Source organism: Hypanus sabinus, chromosome X1 (genome assembly GCF_030144855.1).
Source record: "Hypanus sabinus isolate sHypSab1 chromosome X1, sHypSab1.hap1, whole genome shotgun sequence".
Classification (NCBI taxonomy): domain Eukaryota; kingdom Metazoa; phylum Chordata; class Chondrichthyes; order Myliobatiformes; family Dasyatidae; genus Hypanus; species Hypanus sabinus.
Window position 1 is genome coordinate 5,079,146 of NC_082738.1, and position 19,609 is coordinate 5,098,754.

Here is a 19,609-nt window from a genome sequence, read left to right on the forward strand (position 1 = left end):
GAGACAACATCTGCCGGAAGTAAATTCCTTGTATGTGCACAGGTACTTGACGATTAAAGTCTGATTCTGATTCTGATTCTGATTAATTTGCCACTGCAAGTTGTCTCTATTCTCTAGGTGGGATGTACAGAATGGGAGGAGTTGTCAAGAGAGTGGGGAGAACAAGACAACGTGCTGTTGTTTTGTTTTGAAACTGTCTCAGTGGACATGCAGCCCTACAGCCCGCTCTGCTGTGTGTGATGGTTCCTCATCCAAAGCCCCAGTCATAACTGTGGCTCACCTTAGCTGAGTGGTCTGACAGCACAAACAACCATGCGCAAAATCTGCAGTAAACTGGTTGCGATGTATGAACTACTGTATAAGGTTAAGAAGCAACTGTCTCCACTTTCTGCATTCTATTAAACTATTTTAACCTAAATGACTATTAAAGGTATGTAAGCATTGATTGGATTAGACTGTGATTTTCTAAGATGTAAAGCAAATGGTTTCTGATTCCCTTGCATCATATGCATTATCTTCTTTCCCATCTGAAAACATTTCTTAATTCTTTGAAATATGAATCTACTTCAGACTGGGCCCCATTCTCTTCAATGGTCATCATGGTAAGGTAGCAGCTAGTGCGACACAATTACAACTCAGGGCTTCTGAGTTTGGAGTTCAATTCTGACATCATTTGTAAGGTGTTTGTACAGTCCAGAAGTACATGAGTTCCTCCCACGGTCCAAAGCCATATCAGTCAGTAGGTTAATTGGTTGATTGTAAATAGTCCTGTGAGTAGAGTAGGGTTAAATTGGGGTCGCTGGGCGGTGCAGTTCAGAGGGCCTGAAGGGCATATTCCATGCTGTATTGCTAAATAACCAACAAACAAATAAATAAATTCAGCAAATGGATCAATGTTCTTGCATACATTCAACTGTTATTAGTTTATGACAGTTAAAATGAGCTGCAATTATTGCTGGGGCTTTGAAAATGGAACCATCATCCACAGCAGAATGAGTTACATATTAACTTAAACAACTTGAAACCACAACAGAAACACTTCAATTGACTGCAAGATTTCTATTCAGACCCACGAATGACTGTCTTACTTCGCACATCAACACATTTCTGCATCATATAGAATCACTGTTCCAAGTCAACAATAGTGCTGCACCAATATTAGAAAAAAGACACTTGTTACCCTTTTCAAGCTGCTCCTGATCTGTATCAGGGTACATTATGAGTGGAAGGTAATTTGGGTCCCAGGTCCTTTACAGGTGGTTGACTATCGATGGCTTGAGAGGCCACAGATAGAGCAATGACTTCTAATTGAAATTCAAATGTATCTGTCTTACTCTTGGAGTGAAGCTTATTGAGGAAGGTCTCCAGGTTATCCAGCGTAGCATCACTCTCCAGGGGCACATCAGGGTGACTTGTAATCTCTGAAACACGATTTTAAGGTAAGCAACTCCAAGAGATCACAATATAGCATTACCCATCTTAGCAATATAACTTTAATTGAAGTTTTAACACAATATGATTGTATCAGTGCACCAACACTGCAACACACAACTTGACTACTCTTGCAAAACCTGAAAAGAAAGAAAGTTATGTCTTGGTTCACATGTATAACATCCAGACACCTGACTGTCCTTGGAAGAGAACATAGAAATTAGATATTATCACATAGACATTTTTGTGAATTTGATTTATGTCATTTTTGAAACTTATCTTACATCATTTACATTTTTTTCAGTTAACTCCTTGGCCACCTTCTTTATATATTGAGGTATAACTTGTCCAGGTAAAACAAATAAAAAAAGATGGGGCAAATTTTAATATCCAGGAGAAGAGTCTCTGTGTGTAAAGTGGTGGGAAGGCAGAATTCAAACTGATAATGGTGAATCAAGTTTCCATTTTATCAACACGTGCTTGGAATGTTGCTTCATGTTCCTGGGTGCATTGCAAAGAAGGCATGACAATGGCTACATTTCATTAGGAATTTCAGGAGAATCAGCATTCTAACTGGTTGCATCACCGTTTGGTATGGAAGGGGGCACTACAGAGGATCAGGAAAAGCTGCAGGAAGTTTTAAACTCAGCCAGTCCCATCATGGACGCTAGCCTCCTCAGCATCAAGAACATCTTCAAATGGTGAGACCTCAAAAAGGCAGCGGCTATCATTAAGCACACCCATCACCCAGGACATGGCCTCCTCTCATTGCTACTATCAGGGAGGAGGTACAGAAGCCTGAAGACACACACTCAATGATTCAGGAACAGCTTCTTCTTCCCCACCATCAGATTTCTGAATGGACAATGAATCCATAAAAACAACATCACTATTTTTTCTCTTCTACTTTGCAATAACTTTTTTTAAAAATACATATTTCTTATTGTAAGTTATAGTTTCTTTATTATTATGTATTGCAACGTTCTGCTGCCACAAAACAGGAAATTTCATGACATATGCCAGCAATGTTAAACATGATTCTGATTAGAAAGCAGCAGAAATATTCACAAGTGATGTTTCCAAATCAGGATGATGGGCAATTTGGAGGAAATCCTGCAGATGGTGGTGTTGCCTTTCTCCTTCTTAGTGTAATGGCTACATTTATGGGAGGTGCTATTAGAAAAGCCTTGTATATCGGCGGGGGATCCTCCAAAGGAGAACAAAAGACCATAAGACTATAAGAAATTGGAGGAGAATTAGGCGACTCTGCCATTCCATCATGGTTGATTCATTATCCCTTTCAACCCCATTCTCCTGCCTTTATCTCGTAACTTTTGATGCCTTGATTAATCAAGAACCTATCAATGTCGGCCTTAAATATACCCAATGACTTAGCCTGTTCAGCTATCTGTGGCAAAGAACTCCACAAATTCGCAGCTCTCTAGCTAAAGAAATTCCTCATCTCTGTTCTAAATGGCCATCACTCTAATCTGAGTTTGTGACCTCTGGTCCGAGACTCTCTCACTACAGGAAACATCCTGTAACACACTCATTCTATACAGGCCTTTCAATATTCAAGTCATCACTTTTTATTGTCATTTCGACCATAACTTCTGGTACAGTGCAAAATAAAAACGAGACAATGTTTTTCAGGACCATGGTGCTACATGAACAATACAAACAATACAAACTAATTTGTAAGGCCAGTGATGTTGTGGGGGTGGAACTGGACTCTCTGACGGTGGTGTCTGAAAAGAGGATGCTGTCCAAGTTGCATGCCATCTTGGAGATTGACTCCCATCCACTTCATAATGTACTGGTTAGGCACAAGAGTACATTCAGCCAGAGACTCATTCCACTGAGATGTAACACTGAGCATCATAGGAAGACATTCCTGCCTGTGGCCATCAAACTTTACAACTCCTCCCTCGGAGTGTCAGACACCCTGATCCAATAGGCTGGTCCTGGACTTATTTCCACTTGGAATAATTTACTTATTATCATTTAATTATTTCTGGTTTTATATTGCTATATTTCTACATATTCTTGCTATTCTTGGTTGGTGCGACTGTAATGAAACCCAATTTCCCTCGGGATCAATAAAGTATGTCTGTCTGTCTGTCAAAGACTACACTGAACTATGTAAAACAACACAAAAACTACACTAGACTACAGACCTACCCAGGACTGCATAAAATGCACAAAACAGTGCAGGCATTACAATAAATAATAAACAAGACAATAGGCACAGGAGAGGGCAGTAAGTTGGTGTCAGTCGAGGCTCTGGGTATTGAGGAGTCTGATAGCTTGGGGGAAGAAACTGTTACATAGTCTTGTCGTGATAGCCTGAATGCTTCGGAGCCTTTTCCCAGATGGCAGGAGGGAGAAGAGTTTGTATGAGGGGTGCGTTTCAATGAGATCCATCCTCTTTCTTCTAGACTCCAGCGAGTACAGGCCTAAAGTCATCAAACACTCCTCGTACATTAATCCATTCGTTCCCGGAATCATTTGCGTGAATCTCCTCTGGACTCTCTCCATTGCCTACACATCCTTTCTTAGACAAGGGCCCAAAACTGCTCTCAATACTCCATGTACGGTCTGATGAATGTCCTATAAAGCCTCAGCATTACATTTTGGCACTTGTATTTTATTCTCTCATAATAAATACTAACATTGCATTTGCCTTCCTTACTACCAACTCAACCTGTAAGTTAACCTTCAGGGAGTCCTGCACAAGGACTCCCAGGTTTCTTTGTACCTTGGATCTTTGAATTCCCCATTTAGAAAATATTATTATTTATTCTATCTACCAACATACATGACCATGCACTTCCCTACACTAATATATGCCATCTGCCACTTATTTGCTCATTCTCCAAATCTGTCTAAGCCCTTCTGCAGACACCCTACTTACTCAACACTACCTGCTCCTCCACCTATTGTCATATCATCTGTAAACTTTGCAGCAAAGACATCAATTCCATCATCCAAATCACTAACATATAAAGTGAAAAAAAGTGGTCCCAATACCAATCCCTGTGGAACACAGCTAGTCACTGGCAGCCAACCAGAAAGGCTCCCTTTATTCCCACTCTTTGCCTCCTGCCAATCAACCAATGTTTTATCCATGCTAACAACCTTCCTGTAATACCATGGGCTCGTTACTTGTTAAGCAGCTTCAAGTTGGCATATTGTCAAAGGCCTTCTGCAAATCTAAGTAAGCAACATCCATTGACTCTCCTTTGTCTATCCTGCCTGTTGTTTCCTAAAATAATTCCAACAGATTTGTCAGGCAAGATTTCCCCTTTAGAAAGCCATGCTGAGCTTGGCTTATTTTATCACAAGCCTCTAAGTACCCCCAAAACCTTATCCTTAACAATAGACTCCAACATCTTCACAACCACTGAAGTTAGGTTAACTGGTTTATAATTTCCTTTTTTCTGCCTCCCTCCCTTCTTAAAATGTGGAATGACATTTGCAATTTTCCAGTCTTCTGGAACCATTCTAGTGATTCTTGAAAGATTATTACTAATGCCTCCATATTCTCTTCAGCCACCTCTTTCAGAACCCTGTGGTGTAGTCCATCTGGTCCAGGTGACTAATCTAACTTCAGACCTTTCAGCTTCCTGAGCAACTTCTCGTTAGTAACAGCAATTACATTCACTTCTGCCCTCTGACACTCTCACATTTCTGGCATTTTACTAGTGTCTTCTACAATGAAGACTGATGCAAAATATTTGATCAATTTGTTTGCCATTTCTTTGTTCTCCCATTACTACCTCAGCAGCATCATTTTTCAGCTGTCTGATATCCACTCATGTCTCAATTTTACTCTTCATATATCTAGAATAAACTTCTTGTATTCTCTTTTATATTATTAGCCAGCTTCCCTCCATATTTCATCTTTTCTCCCTTTATAGCTTTTTTAGTTGTCGTCTGTTGCTTTTTTTAAGACTCCCCAATCCTTTACCCTCTCATTAATTTTTCCTATATTATATGCCTTCTCTTTTGCTTTTATGCTGTCTTTGACTTCCCTTGACAGCCATGGTTGCCTCATCCTCCTTTTAGAATACTTCTTCATGTTTGGGATGTATCTATCTAAATCTAAACTTGATAGCTATTTCAAGACACTATGCGGATGTTCCTTTGACAAGCTTTGTTGGACCGAATGGCCTGTTCTTGTCAAAAACATTCTAATGTTTTAATGTTCTATCCTGCCCCTTCTGAATTGCTCCCAGAATCTCCAGCCATTGCTGTTGTAAAGGGGGTTTCTTCTTTTTCTTTGTTACTGTGTATGTTAATCAAAATGCCTTCTTTGTTTTGTTAAAAGCAGGAATGCTTCTTTGTTGCGAGAGAGTGCTGGAAGCTTGTTTGGGTTAAAATTTACTGATAACGAGAATTGTATTCCTTTGTAAACCAATTGGGATTAATGTTGTTCTTTCTTCTGAGTCTGTAAGCTATTGTTGGCTGGCTTTTGGGCAGATCGGCGCAAGGGGGTGAGAGAGAGAGGATGCGATGCTGTGAGCTGGGCGAGGAACGGACCCCAAGCAGGAGTCCGAGGCCAGGAGGTACCCCGAGGAGAGGAGACAAAGATAGATGTGCTTGGTTGATCACTTCGGGTGGTCCTGAGCTGCGAGTCGAGGAGTTCGGAGGGGATCGAATGGTGGCCAGAAGACTTCAGTATTGAGCTCCAACGGTTGTGCACGAAGTGGTTTGGAGTTTGATAAGTTTGGCGCCTTTTCTTTATTTTCTTTTCCTTCATATATGCTATATGGTTATTAATCAGTTATAGTAATCTTTATAAATTGTACTCATTTAATCGCTTATGGTGCACTGTCTGTTTTTGGGCGAGGCGGGGACATCACACAGCATCCACACCAGCTGATTACCCAGTTTGGCGGGGCCGAAGGCTGCTCCCCCAGGCGAGAACAAGCTGAGCGAGCCTGAGGCGACCCAGGGGGTTACACTGTTCTGCCATCATCTCTGATAGTGTCCCACCTCCAATCAACTTTGGCTAGCTCCTCTCTCATGCCTCTGTACTCCACTGAAATACCAATACATCTGACTTTCGCTTCTCCCTCTTAAACTGCAGGGTGAATTCTATATTATGATCACCGCCTCCTAATGGATCCTTTAGCTTAAAGCTGAAATCTGGTTCATTATACAACACCCATTTGAGAATTGATTTTTCCCTTGTGAGCTCAACCACAAGCTGCGCTAAAAAGCCATCTCATAGGCATTCTGGAAATTCCCTCTCTTGGGATCCAACAACCACCTCATTTTCCAAAACTACCTGGATTTAAATCCCCAGTAACTATCATTACATTGCCCTTTTCTATCTCCCGCTGTGATCTGTAGCTCACTGCTGGCTATTGTTTGGAGGCCTGCATAAAACTCCCATCAGGGTCTTTCACACTTGCAGTTTCCTAGTTCTTCCCACAAGAATTCTACATCCTCTGATTCCATGTCACCTCTTTCTAAGGATTTGATTTCATTTTTTTTAGATCAACAGAGCCACCCAAACCCTCAGGCTACTTGCCTGTCCTCCCAATACAATGTCTATTCTAGGATGTTAAGCTCTTAACTATGATTTCCTTTCACCCATGACTCAGAGATGCCAACAACATCATTCCTCCCAATCTCTGACTGCTCTACAAGATCATCTACATTATTCCATATACTGTGTGCATTCAAATATAATACCTTCAGTCCTGTATTCATCATCCTTTTCAATTTTGCCCCCATGTTACACTTCATCTCATCTCACTACTGCAAGTTTCCCCTATCATCTGCCTTTCCTTCCTCGCACTCTCACTACACCCTACATCTTCTTGTATACTAACTGTCCCATCCCTAGCCCCATCACTCTGGTTCCCAAACCCCTGCCAAATTAATGCAATATGGAAAAAATTATATTGTGCTACCAATCATAGCCAGCAAGAAATAACACCCAGCACACTGTCAAAATGTTTGTAAATACAGTAATGTAACCAGATTGGTCTGATATTCCCTACAAGCTCTCATGCCCAGGCAGTGTTTGTTTCCTGGTGAGTGTGACAGAGCTCGTTAGATCTTCCTGCCAATTCTCACCCCACCTCCAACTCCCACTGGCTACAGACTCAAATGGGACAAGTTTCTGCAAGTATGAATAACTGGCGTTATGGTACAGAATAAACAAGTTTAAACAGAGTCTATTGTTGTGTGATCTATTGCAAAAACTCCACATGAGCACCAATAGGATTGCAAATTAATGAAATATATAAATTAAGATAAAACAGTGGGAATTGAAAATACAGAGTGTTGAAGCATGTAGGATTAGAATTATATTCTGTGACCAGAGTAGTTAATGATTCATGACCAATATAGTTGTGAGTGAGCATTGAATAACAGGATTTATTGCACTCACGAGATGCAGATTGAAGGGAGCCTTTGTCCTCAGAAGTTCTACATCTTGAGCTTTGGGGTCAGAATCTCACTCTGGACTCCATCATGGAGCAGAGACTCTGAATTCTGTATTGTCATCCTGAAGAAGGGCCTCGACCCAAAGCTTCAATGTTTATTAATTTCCATGGATGTTCCCTGACCTGCTGAGTTCCTCCAGTATTTTGTGTGTGTTGCTCTGGATTTCCAGCATCTGGAGAATCTTTTGTATTTATGATTGTGTTTACTGGGTGACAGAAGATATTTTTCATCTTACTAGTATGGGAAGTGAAAACCCCCTCCTACTATTTTGGTCTTATCAATTGTCAATCAGTATGACTATGGTTCTTGCCAGGCAAGAAGTGTTCACCATGTTAACAGATTTAATAGAATTACTACAAATATTTCAACCTCTCAGATTGTTTATTTCAGCATTAGTGATGCTGCTTACTGAGTGCTTTGAAAATAATGTTCCTTTCAGATGTGCTCTATTTTAATTTTTTCCCTTGTGTTCCTGAAGCTTAGATTGAACTGAAACTCCACTCACCTTCCAAGGGTCTAGTTGGGGTACCAGTTGCTGTGGCGGCTTTCCTGAAGGAAATAACTGTCTCATCATTTCCTGTACTGGTAGACACTAAACCTGCAGTTTATTAAAAAAAAATCAGGAAGATTATAAACACATCTTTAAAAAAAATGCTAAAGATATGTCAGATTAACGTAATAAGAAAAACTAATGCTATTTTAACCTGAGATTATAAAATAACTGATATTTGCCCCTTCCTTACTTTGTACCGAGGAAAGCCCACAGCCCCTGGTCAAGGAACTCAGCTCAGCAACAGTTGAAGTCTTAAAAGCGGAAAAAGAAATCAGCTGTTGTTTCTGCTCTTGGTACTTTCCAATTACCCTAAATAGGCTATGTTGAGTCATTCATGAGAAATCCCCAATAGTCTCTCTATCTTTCTCTCTCCTTCTGCCCTATACACCACTATTCAGATCAGGCTATACCCTTTTCTGCCCGAAAGTGAATTTCACTATCCTGAAGGGACAGTGGATGCAGAAAGCTTCCCAGTATCTAAAAAGAGCTGGAGTAGCTCAGTAGGGATCTGGACCAGCAACTGGGCTGAAGCCAAAGTCATAATTTTCCAGGTTGGACACCAAATGTTGAATGACTTCCTTTTGTGTTGTGAACTTTTATGATTTTTTTTGCATAGTAGGGGAACTAAGGGTGATGGGGAGAAGGCAGGTAGATGGAGATGAATCCATGGCCAGGTCAGCCATGATCTTATTGAATGGTGGGGCAGGCTCGAACTCCTGCTCTGTTTCTTATTCCTTATGTTCTTACGATCATGTTTTCTTGGTCTGGGTTCTGAATTTCCCATGAACAGTTAAGGACTGACTGGGATTTTTTTTTTAGCTAGAATTGTCCATATTTCGTCTAGACTTGTCCATCCTGCATTTAAAAAACTACCCTTCTTCCCTCCCCCCTTCACTCTGATCTCCCTGCTCACACACATCAAACATAGGATTGTCATCTACAGATGGTTTCATTTACACTGCAGTAAAATGCCAATTTAATTTACTCATCTTGACATTGTCATCAACATTCCTGCAGGCAGTCTGTCTTACAGTAATTGCTCTGATTAAATTTAGTGCTAAAGCAACTTTCTCCTGTGCTTTAAACCACACTTCAACACATAGGTCTTGGGATTTAGTTTTAACCCATAATTTACCCCACTTCCCCAAGCAATCAGGCACAGAAGTTAGATCTCATAGCCTTTTCTTCCAGTGTGCCTGTAATTTAACATAAAGGACTTACTACTTGGCCCACGGGTTTCCTGGTAGTTCCTCTGCAAGACCAGACCTGCACCATGGAGGAACTAGCCTCTGGAAGAACCTTTATATTTTTTGGCCAAGGAAGATCTCCAACCATGCCCTACTCCTTCAGTGTTACCAAGAGGACATGGCCACAATCGTCATGAGGAAATGTTGGAGATGGATTGGACACATGATGAGAAGAGAGGCCAACTCCACCATCAAGACAGCACTTTATTGAGGAAATGCAGGAGACCAAAGACAACTTGGTGCTGTATTGTAGAGGCAGAAATGAGAACCCCTGAACCACACCTGAGGCACAATAGAGAAGATGGCCAAAGACAGACATAGATGGAGGACCTTCATTGCTGCCCTGATCGCCAGCGGAGTAACAGGCAGTAAATAAATAAGTAACTCATAACAGCTTAAAATGCACAGAAGATTAAAAAGTAATCAACAAGCACCTTCGCCATACAGGGACAAGCTGATGGCTGGCGATGTAATATTGCGACTGTTCCTATTAAGGCATTAATTTATAGAGGCCAATCAGCCACCAATAACAGACATGTTGTAGCAGACTATTTGACCTGAGCTCTTTATGGTGGAATTATGCTCTACACCCATTCTGCTCAACTGACCAGCCCATCCTACTGTTAATTGTCTCATGTATCAACCTAGATTGCCCGAAAATAATCTACATCGATCATTTTTATTAGAAGTGAAAACAACGTGATCATATAAGTGGATGCCATGGTAGCATAGCAGTTAGCATGACACTATTACAGCTTAGGATATCAGAGCTTGGAGTTCAATTCTGACATTATCTGCAAAGAGTCTGCACATTCTCCCCTTGAATGCATATGGATATTCTCTGGGTGCTCTGGCTTCCTCCCACAGTCCAAAGGTGTACTGGTTAGTAGGTGTATTGGTCATTGTAAATTGTCCTTTGATTTGGCTAGGTTTAATTTAGGGGTTGCTGGGTGGCGTGGCTCGAAAGGCTGGAAGGGCCTATTCACACTGTATCTCAAAAAAAAAAGTTGTTGTGCTTGTGCCATCAGACTGCCCCAAAGTCATTTAACTACTTCTGAATTACTTTCATCTTCCAAGAAAACTGAACATCAGCCACACAATAATCTCATTGACATTCTCAGTTTGAAACATTGGTCAAGAAATTTGATTGCAAAGTGTTATTTAATTCAGTAATTGAAAATAAACTTTTGACAAAATAGAATGCAACACTTTACAGGTTATTGTGTGTCAATTTAAATACACAAGTGGTAAATTTGATATTTAGTATCAGGTCTCATCATTCTTGGTAATATTTCTTTCAGTTCATCACCTGAGACTGACCATTGTGGTCCCAATCAATTATCTCTGGCCTAGGTGGTCCTGAACCAAATTTCCAGATTTCTCAAGGGCCCTGATGATGCAATAATCTAACGACCAAATTCCATAATGGCCAGAAGCCCCAACAGCTGAGTCCCCAATGGCCCACTCACCTGGTACCATAATCCACTGAGTTCCCAAAACCTTCAATCCTCTTTAACCCAGTCTCTGATAAGCTCAATCCCTCAAGGACCCAAGTCATATCTAAGCCATATCCTCTGTTCAAGGTCTTGATTGTTGACTCTTGCCTCTGTCCCCAGTCCTGATCAGTGATCCTCAGATCTGGTTGGCCCATTTTCTTTTGTGTGATGAAGAGGTGCAGCATCTATCCAATTGTTCGTTAAGTGTTGTGCATCAGTTACTGTTGAAGATTGTGGCCATAAACACACAAACTGAAGGGTTGAAGGCATTCTGCATGACCCTCTATCAGCCAAGTCTATTCCTTCAGCCACCTCCTACCTTCATTAGAAGTGTAGAGGAACTTTACAGAAAATATCCATTAACACAAAAGACTCTGCTGATGTGTATCAGTAACACATAAAATGCAGGGGGAACTCAGCAGGCCAGGCAGCATCTATGGAAATGAATGAACAGTCTATGTTTCAGGCCAAGACACTTTTTCAGGACTGAGAAGGAAGGGGGAAGATGCCAGAGTAGGAAGGTAGGGGAAGGGGAATGAAGACGAGCTAGAAGAATACAGATGAACCAGGTGGATGGGAGAGGGGGGTCTGAAGAAAGTAGCTAGGAGATGAAAGGTGGAAAAAGTAAAGGGCTGGAGAAGAAGGAATCTGGGGAAAAAGGGTAGGAGGAGGGGCACCAAGGGAGGTGAAAGACAGGTGAGGAGAAGAGATGGGGGGGGGGGGGTGCCAAAGTGGCCAAATGAAGAAGAGGGTAGGGGGAAGTGGAAAAATTACTGGAAGCAGGAGAAATTGATGTTCATGCCATCAGGTTGGAGCCTACCCAGACAGAATTTGAGATATTGCTCCTCCAACCTGAGAGTGGCCTCAACGTGGCAGAAGAAGAGGTCATGGGCAGACTTTTCAGAATGGGAGTTAAAATGGTTTGTCACTGGGAAATCCTACTTTTACCCGATGGAGCAAAGGTGCTCGACAAAGTGCTCCCCTAATCCGTGTTGGGTCTTATCATTCTAGAGGAGTGTCTGATGGTTGACACCGACGTGGTGGGCCGAAAGGCACGCTTTCATGACAGATGTCTCAATGACTAACAACTTGATCATTGTGAATTGTACTGAGTGACCGGTGTCAGTAAGATGCAACTCAGTCATCCTCGTATGCACGGTTAAAGGCAGAAGTCCAATACTTATGTATATCAGGTAAAGCTCATCATTGAATCTAGCGGCATGGTGGTAATGTATTGATGAAAGGGTGGAGTGTAGCTTTGAGCCAGCTCTTCAACTTTACCCAGAGACAGCTGGTCCACAAATGGCACCCACAATTCACTTGAATGTGCAGGTTAATCCTCTAGATAGAAGAGCAAGTCCAGGTAGATGCTTGGTTTACTTTACTCTGTTTCAATTATTTAATTATTTCTTCATTGTTAATATCTTTTTAATTATGATTAAATGTTAATCTGCTGAAAAAGATTCAGGAACATCTTCCTCCTGCCATCAGATTTCTCAATGGTCCATGAACCTATCTAACTATTTTGCACTATTTTTTAAAATATATTTCTTATTTGTAACTTACAGCAATTTTTACATATTGCGCTGTACTGCTGCAGCAAAAGAACAAGTTTCACAACAAAAAAAACCTGATTCCGATGTCAGTGATACTTGAAAAGTTTGGAACAGCTTTGCAAGCTGCTCGAGGAGATCTGAAAGGAAGATGTCAGGACACACTGGCCCAGCTACCCACCTTTCTCGTGTAGAGGGACAGCTCATCCAGTCTTCTACAGAAGACAGACAGTTAGCTCCTAGTCTGTGTGGTCTCTTGCTGAGTGATTCAGCATTTACTATAAGGTTCACAGAGTACTGAAAGCCATTTAGGGAATTTCAGAGCCCGTGAAATGCACAGAGGTACCTATATATATATACACACACACACACAGAGTGACATCTAAACATGTTTGGATGCCATTATGATTGACTGATAAAATGGACCAAACAGAGAATGGCCTTGATAATCAATGTAAGCTTCATTTCAGAGAGATGTTGGACTTTCACAATCCAGTTTGATTGTTCTGTAGATGCCTGCCTTTTATTTTAACCACCAACACTTTGTCCCGAGTCTCAGTATCTACTGTACCTCCACACCACCTTAGCCTGAACCCCACCACCACTTATAGACGATCACCTTCAATCCTATCTTGAGGCAAACTCATCCTGAAGCCCATGATCTCATTTCTCCCTCCCCAGATGATGCCACATCTATTCCTTTTTACGCTGTTTACACAGTCTGCCCTCAAAAACCTGTAACCAGCAATACAGAAAGCTATATCAGAAAACTTGAGGCTTGCCAGGACATTGACTTAAAACTTCATCCAAAAGTGGGAGATTCGGTTATCTTGGGGCCCTAGAGGCAACCGCCACAGTGAAATATTAGCAGAGACTCACCTATGCGTCATCTCCTGAGAGGGTTGAGATGGAGGTTAAAACATAAATGGAAGAGAGAGATTTGAAAAATAAATTTAGGGCACTTATTTCAGCAACTATTTGTGCTGGCTAGAGGCTCTCTGCCAATGAACAAATACGCTAAGAGTATGCTGACCTTTCTTCACCATACGTGCAGCAACAGTGAACTGTGTGGAGTCGTTGAATGCGCCTCTGCCTTTCACTTTCCACTGCTCCTCGCTCACAGAGATCTGTTGCTTTCGTTGCTCCAATGATATCTGTCCCCCGATATCAGTTGCTGATCTCTAACAGAGAAAATCTATTTCAACACCAATTTTATAAGCAAGGAAACGTTCGGTTACACAGAACACCGCGTGGAAACAATTCACCTATGAAGTAACTATCTGCTTTAATCTATAGGGAGCGCAGCAGTGTAGTTAGCAGAGCCGCTAGCTCACAGCTCCAGCAACTGTATTTGATGCTGACACTCCTCCCTGTAAGCAGCGCGGCTGCGCGGTGACTGAAACGCTCCCGTGCACATAGCCTTTGTTGCTGCGCAGCTGGAATAAAGATAGACGAGAAAAAGTTTACAAAGTTTACAAATATGTACCATATTTCAGTTCCGTCATCATCATTATGTGCTAAGCCACATGACGTGGGTGATCATAGTCTGCACGACCATGATTATTGGCAATCTTTTTTCTACTGAAGTGGTTTGCCATTGCCTTCTTCTGGGCAGTGTCTTTACCAGACGGTGACCCCAGACATGATCAGCACTCTACAGAGGTTGTCTGCCTGGTGTCAGTGGCTGTAACCAGGCCTTGTGATGTGCATCAGCTGCTCATATGACCATCCACCATCTGCTCCCATGGCTTCAAGTGATCCTGAACGGGGTGGGGGGGGGGGGTGCAGAGGGAAGGAGTGATGGTGCAGAGGGTAGAGAGATGCTCCCCCCTGCCACCCTGAATTTCATTATACCCTTCAATTAATAAATAACATATAAGTATTGCGATTTCTCAATTTTCATTCTATGTTTTCATAAAAATACATATTACAAAAAAAGAACATTTAAAGTGCTGTATAGCTTCAGGCTGTGTAAAAATTTCCTGCTCAGAGCAATGGTTGCTCCATGTAACTGTAAAAAAAAATTTAGAAGGAAGGTCAAAAGATGCTGACCCCAAATGCCATCTGTACATGGAGATAGTTTGCCCTGCCTGTGGCTATATGGCATTCTACTGGATGTCATAGAGTGATAGAAGAATACAGCACAGAATCAGGCCCTTCAGCCTATCTACTCTGTGCTGAACCATTAACCGGTGCTCCAGTTTCTTCCCACATCCACAAAAAAGGAGGAATGGCAGGTTGGAGCAACAAACTGTCTTCTGGGGCAACTGAGCAATTCAAGTAGATTCTGTGGGGAAAACAAAAATTGCTGACTTCCTGAGCCCCAAGGTTAGATTAATACTCCACTGTATTACAAGTGTGCAGCAGAATATGGTTGTGGGGAATGTGATTGACGGAAATGTGCAGACAAAAAATGTGATTTATTTTGAATAAGGAAGTGGGAGCTCGATAGTTGGGATGTATCTATTAGGCCCAAGACCTGTGTGCAAACTGTAACACTCTATGATGAAAGCGAAGGTTTTACAATCAGGCCAAGCACTGAAAGCTTAATGGAAAAAAGTGATTCAGTATGCATTTCTTTGAATCCAGAATATTACAGCTGACTTGGTTCAGATTTTGAAAGAAGCTGATAGCTTGGGTAGTTTATTACTGGGAGACTAATGGGACAGGATATCAGAATGAAGTCAGTTGGGAGAAAAGTTAATAAACAATTCATTATGCAAGTTATGGAAGCAGGAGATCCTAGCTCATTTAATAATCTTAAACACATTTTCATTATTTTTTGCAGCTGTGACTGTTCAAGGACGAGTGGGATGAGTTCGGGTCGAACAGCCATGATTTCACTGAATTCTCAGGGAGCGCAGCAAAGACCCACTTCTGTTCCCACAAAAATGTAGCACGCACACACACACAAGTAGCCATTCCTTTGAGACCAGACAGCACCCCAAAAATCCACTTCCGCCCAGTACACAACAGAAAGTAAAGGCTCACTTATGGAGACCATCTGACCTTGTACTGCGTGGGTCCATATATAAGCACCATCGGTTTCCATGACAATTTCTCGCATCAACTCACATTATTTACACTTTCATTGGTTTTTTAAACCTCTTGATATCATCTCAGTGATGTGCTCTTATCTGCTCTGACAGTTCCCTACCATGTAGCAACAGGGATAATTAAGGTTAAATTCAATGGTAATCAGAAAGAGCCCTTATCCAGCCACTTCTATCACCAGGAGTCTGTCAGGATACCTGGCTGCAGGTGTATATTGTGATTGTAGCATCCTGCCCATTGTGTCCTCAGTGAATGTAAAGTAATCTAATCAGTAGCAAAGATACCCTTCTCATCAATAGAAAATCCTAATTTCTTCCGAAATTAGCTATGCCTCCCCCCCCAATCTTAGAGGATGAACTGGCAAATGATAGGGAAAAATTGTAGTCAGGGGAAAGGTAGTTCTGGATTAGGTGTTGTGTAATGAACCAAATGAACCAGATTTGATTATGGAGCTTAATGTAAAGGAACACTTATGAGGAAGTGATTATAATACGATAGAATTCACCCTGTAGTTTAAGAGGTAGAGGCTAAAGTCAGATGTATCAGTATTATAGTGGAGTAAAGAAAATTACAGGTGCATGAGAGAGGAGCTGGCCAAAGTTGATTGGAAAGGGACACTGTCAGGGATGATGACAGAGCAGCAATGGCTGGAATTTCTGGAAGCAATTCAGAAAGCACAGGACAGATGCATCCCAAAGATGAAATAGTATTCTAAAGGGAGGATAAGGTAATCATGGCTAACAAGAAAAGTCAAAGCCAACATAAAAGCAAAAATTAGTGGGAGGTTAATGGATTGGGATTTTAAAAAAAATCAACAGAGAGCAACTAAAAAAACACAAGGAGAGAAAAAGATGAAATATGAAGGTCAGCTCACCAGTAAAATCAAAGAGGACACCAAAAGTTTTTTTCAGTTGTACAGTATAAAAAGTAAATGGGGGCGAGACTGGACATTGGATTGCTGGAAAATTATGCTGGAGAGGCAGTAATGGGGGACAACAAAAAGGCAGATGACCTCAATAAGTATTTTGTGTCAGTCTTCACTGTGGAATACATTAGCAGTGTGTCAGAAATTTGAGAATGTCAGGGGGCAGAAGTAAGTGCAGTTGCCATTACTTAGGAGAAGGTGCTTGGGAAACTAAAAGGTTTGAAGGTAGCAAAGTCACCTGAACCAGATGGACAACACCCATCGTCCTGAAAGAGGTGGCTGAAGAAATTGTGGAGGCATTAGTAATGATCTTTCAAGAATCACTAGATTTTGGAATGGTTCTGGAAGACTGGAAAATTGTAAATGTCACTCCATTCTTTAAGGGATGGAGGCAGAAGAAAGGAAATTATAGGCTAGTAAGCCTGACCTTAGTGGTTGGGAAGATGTTGGAGTCTATTATTAAGGACGAGGTTTCTGCGTAGTTAGTGGTATATGATAAAGTAGGCCAAAGTCAGCATGGTTTCCTTAAGGGGAAATCTTGCCTGACAAATCTGTTGGACTTCTTTGAGGAAGTAACAAGCAGGATAGACAAACAAGAGTCAGTTGCTGTTGTTTATCTGGATTTTCAGAAGGCCTTTGACAAGGTGCCACACGTGAATCTGTTTAACAAGATAAAAGCCCATGGTAGTATAGGAAAGAGTCTAGCATGGATAAAGTGTGGCTGACTGGCAAGAGGCAAAAAGTGTGGGAATAAAAGGGGTCTATTCTGGTTGGCTGCTGGTGACTGGTTGTGTTCCAGGAGAAGCTATTGGGACCACTTCTTCTCACCTTATATGTCAACAATTTAGATGTTGGAATTTTGCACACAAGTTTGTGGACAATATGAAAATAGGTGGAAGGGTAAGTGGTGTGAGGAAGCAGAGAGTTTGCAGAAGGTCTTAAACAGATTGCTAGAATGGGCGAAAAAGTGACAGATGGAACACAGTGTAATGAAGTGTATGGTCATGCACTTTGAAAGACGGAATACAGACATAAACTGTTTTCTAAATGGGCAGAAAATTCAAAAATTCAAAGGTGCAAAGGGACTCGGGAGCCCTTGTGTGGGATTCCCTAAATGTTAACTTGCAGATTGAGTCAGTGGTGAGGAAGGCAAATGCAATGTTCGCATTCATTTTGAGAATACTGGAATATAAAAGCAAGGATGTAATGCTGAGACTTTATAAGGCATTGGTCAGACTGCACATGAAGTATTATGAGCAGTTTTGGACCCCTTATCAAAGAAAAGATGTGCTGGCATTAAAGAGAATCCAGAGTTGATTCTGGGAATGAAAGGGTTAACATATTAAGATCATTTCATGTCTCTGGCTCTGTACTTGCTGGAGTTTAGAAGAATGAGGGTGATTTTGTTGAAACTTGTCAAATATTGAAAGGCCTAGACAGAGTGGATGTAGAAAGGACGTTTCCTGTAATGTGGGAGTCTAGCACTAGAGCACATAGCCTCAGAATATATATATATCCATTTAGAACAGAGATGAGGAGGAATTTCAGTTTACAACAAACTCTGTTACATCAATGGAGTGAATTTGGCTTTCCACCAGATCATCTACATTTAAGTATTGTGCACTGATACAATAAGTTCCTTATGAATATTTTGTTTGTTGTGATAGCTTTGATTATTTTGTTGGGTGTGTCTGAGGACTGGAACTGGATAGATTGGGAGTGTTGAGAGATAGAAAATCTTTCCAGTCTTTATTTAGTAACCTTGTACATTTCCCTGGGGATTTATGTCTCTTCGAGAAGTTCATGTGGTTGCCAGAATCCATGACTCTGTTCAAACCTCATGCCAGATCCGGTTCTCATGTATGTTGGTACAGGGTTGATCTGACACATGCCAGTATTTTCTACAGAATGGGAAATTACCTACAGCACAGAAACAAAGCACTTAGCACCTTCAGTATATCATGTCCACTTCTCCTTCAATCTAACATGGTTAGATTGTTTCAAGATTGCTTCTCCTCAAAACTACCTCTGCTCATCACTTTTGCCACCTCCTCTGTGAGTGAGCTACATATTCTGCTTGCTTTCTGGTAAACCAGTTCCTCTTGCTCTCAAATGAAAACATTTTGTTTATGTCTGAAAAACTTTCCTAGTCACAATGAGCTTCAATAAAGGCTGAAACCTTAGAGAAAAGCCCTGGCTGTTCACTATCAGTAACCTGGGGGTTTGTCTGAGCAGACAGCCAGACCAGCCAAGTCTGCAAGGCTCCGGTGCAGTTTCTATTTCCACTTCCAACAACCAAAGGAGACATTGTAGTGTTGGAACAATTTGTCCACTACCCCAACACCACGTCTATCCCAGGGGAAATTTTAATGAGAGACCCCTGCTTTACCAAGTAGATCAGGGTTCACTAGCTGAACTAAATACAAAGTACAAATGATCATATTATTGCACTCTCTCTGCAATTCTCGACTGCACAATGATCACAGATGCATCCAAGTCTTTACGGATACTCTGACAATGGAGTAAGCTGGCAAGCATAGAAAACTAGTGAAACTGTAGTCCGTTCACTGCTGGGGTAACTGGGAAAATGTCCCTTTTGGGGCCCACGCAACACCAACTCTTGAAGCTGCATTCAGTACCTTTGGAAAGGTTTTAAATACCTGAACATCACCGCTGATCACCAGTGATCATGAGCCAAGAACACTTTAGAAATTGCTAATTTATGACTGAATCCAAATCAGTGTAAGCAGTATTTGACATACATCTCTAAAGCAGGGGTTTCCAACCTTTTTTATGCCATGGACCCTCACCATTAACTGAGGGGTCCATGGACTCCATGCTTACATACCACTGCTGTAGAGGTATTTGCACTCCAATAAATTCTTATA

The 19,609-nt window shown here is 41.4% G+C and overlaps 1 protein-coding gene across 7 annotated transcripts in view; it reads right to left on the bottom strand.

Moving 5' to 3' along the window:
• The window catches only part of LOC132384541 (supervillin-like), a 244,447-nt gene that overhangs the window by 46,376 nt on the left and 178,462 nt on the right, over positions 1-19,609 (bottom strand). For all 7 annotated transcript variants that reach the window (XM_059955702.1, XM_059955704.1, XM_059955703.1 and 4 more), the window contains 3 exons: positions 13,776-13,923; positions 8,399-8,491; positions 1,335-1,421 (listed from right to left, as the gene is read on the bottom strand). In XM_059955702.1, the coding sequence (XP_059811685.1) occupies positions 1,335-1,421; positions 8,399-8,491; positions 13,776-13,923 (328 nt within the window). The remainder of the gene's footprint in view (positions 1-1,334; positions 1,422-8,398; positions 8,492-13,775; positions 13,924-19,609) is intronic.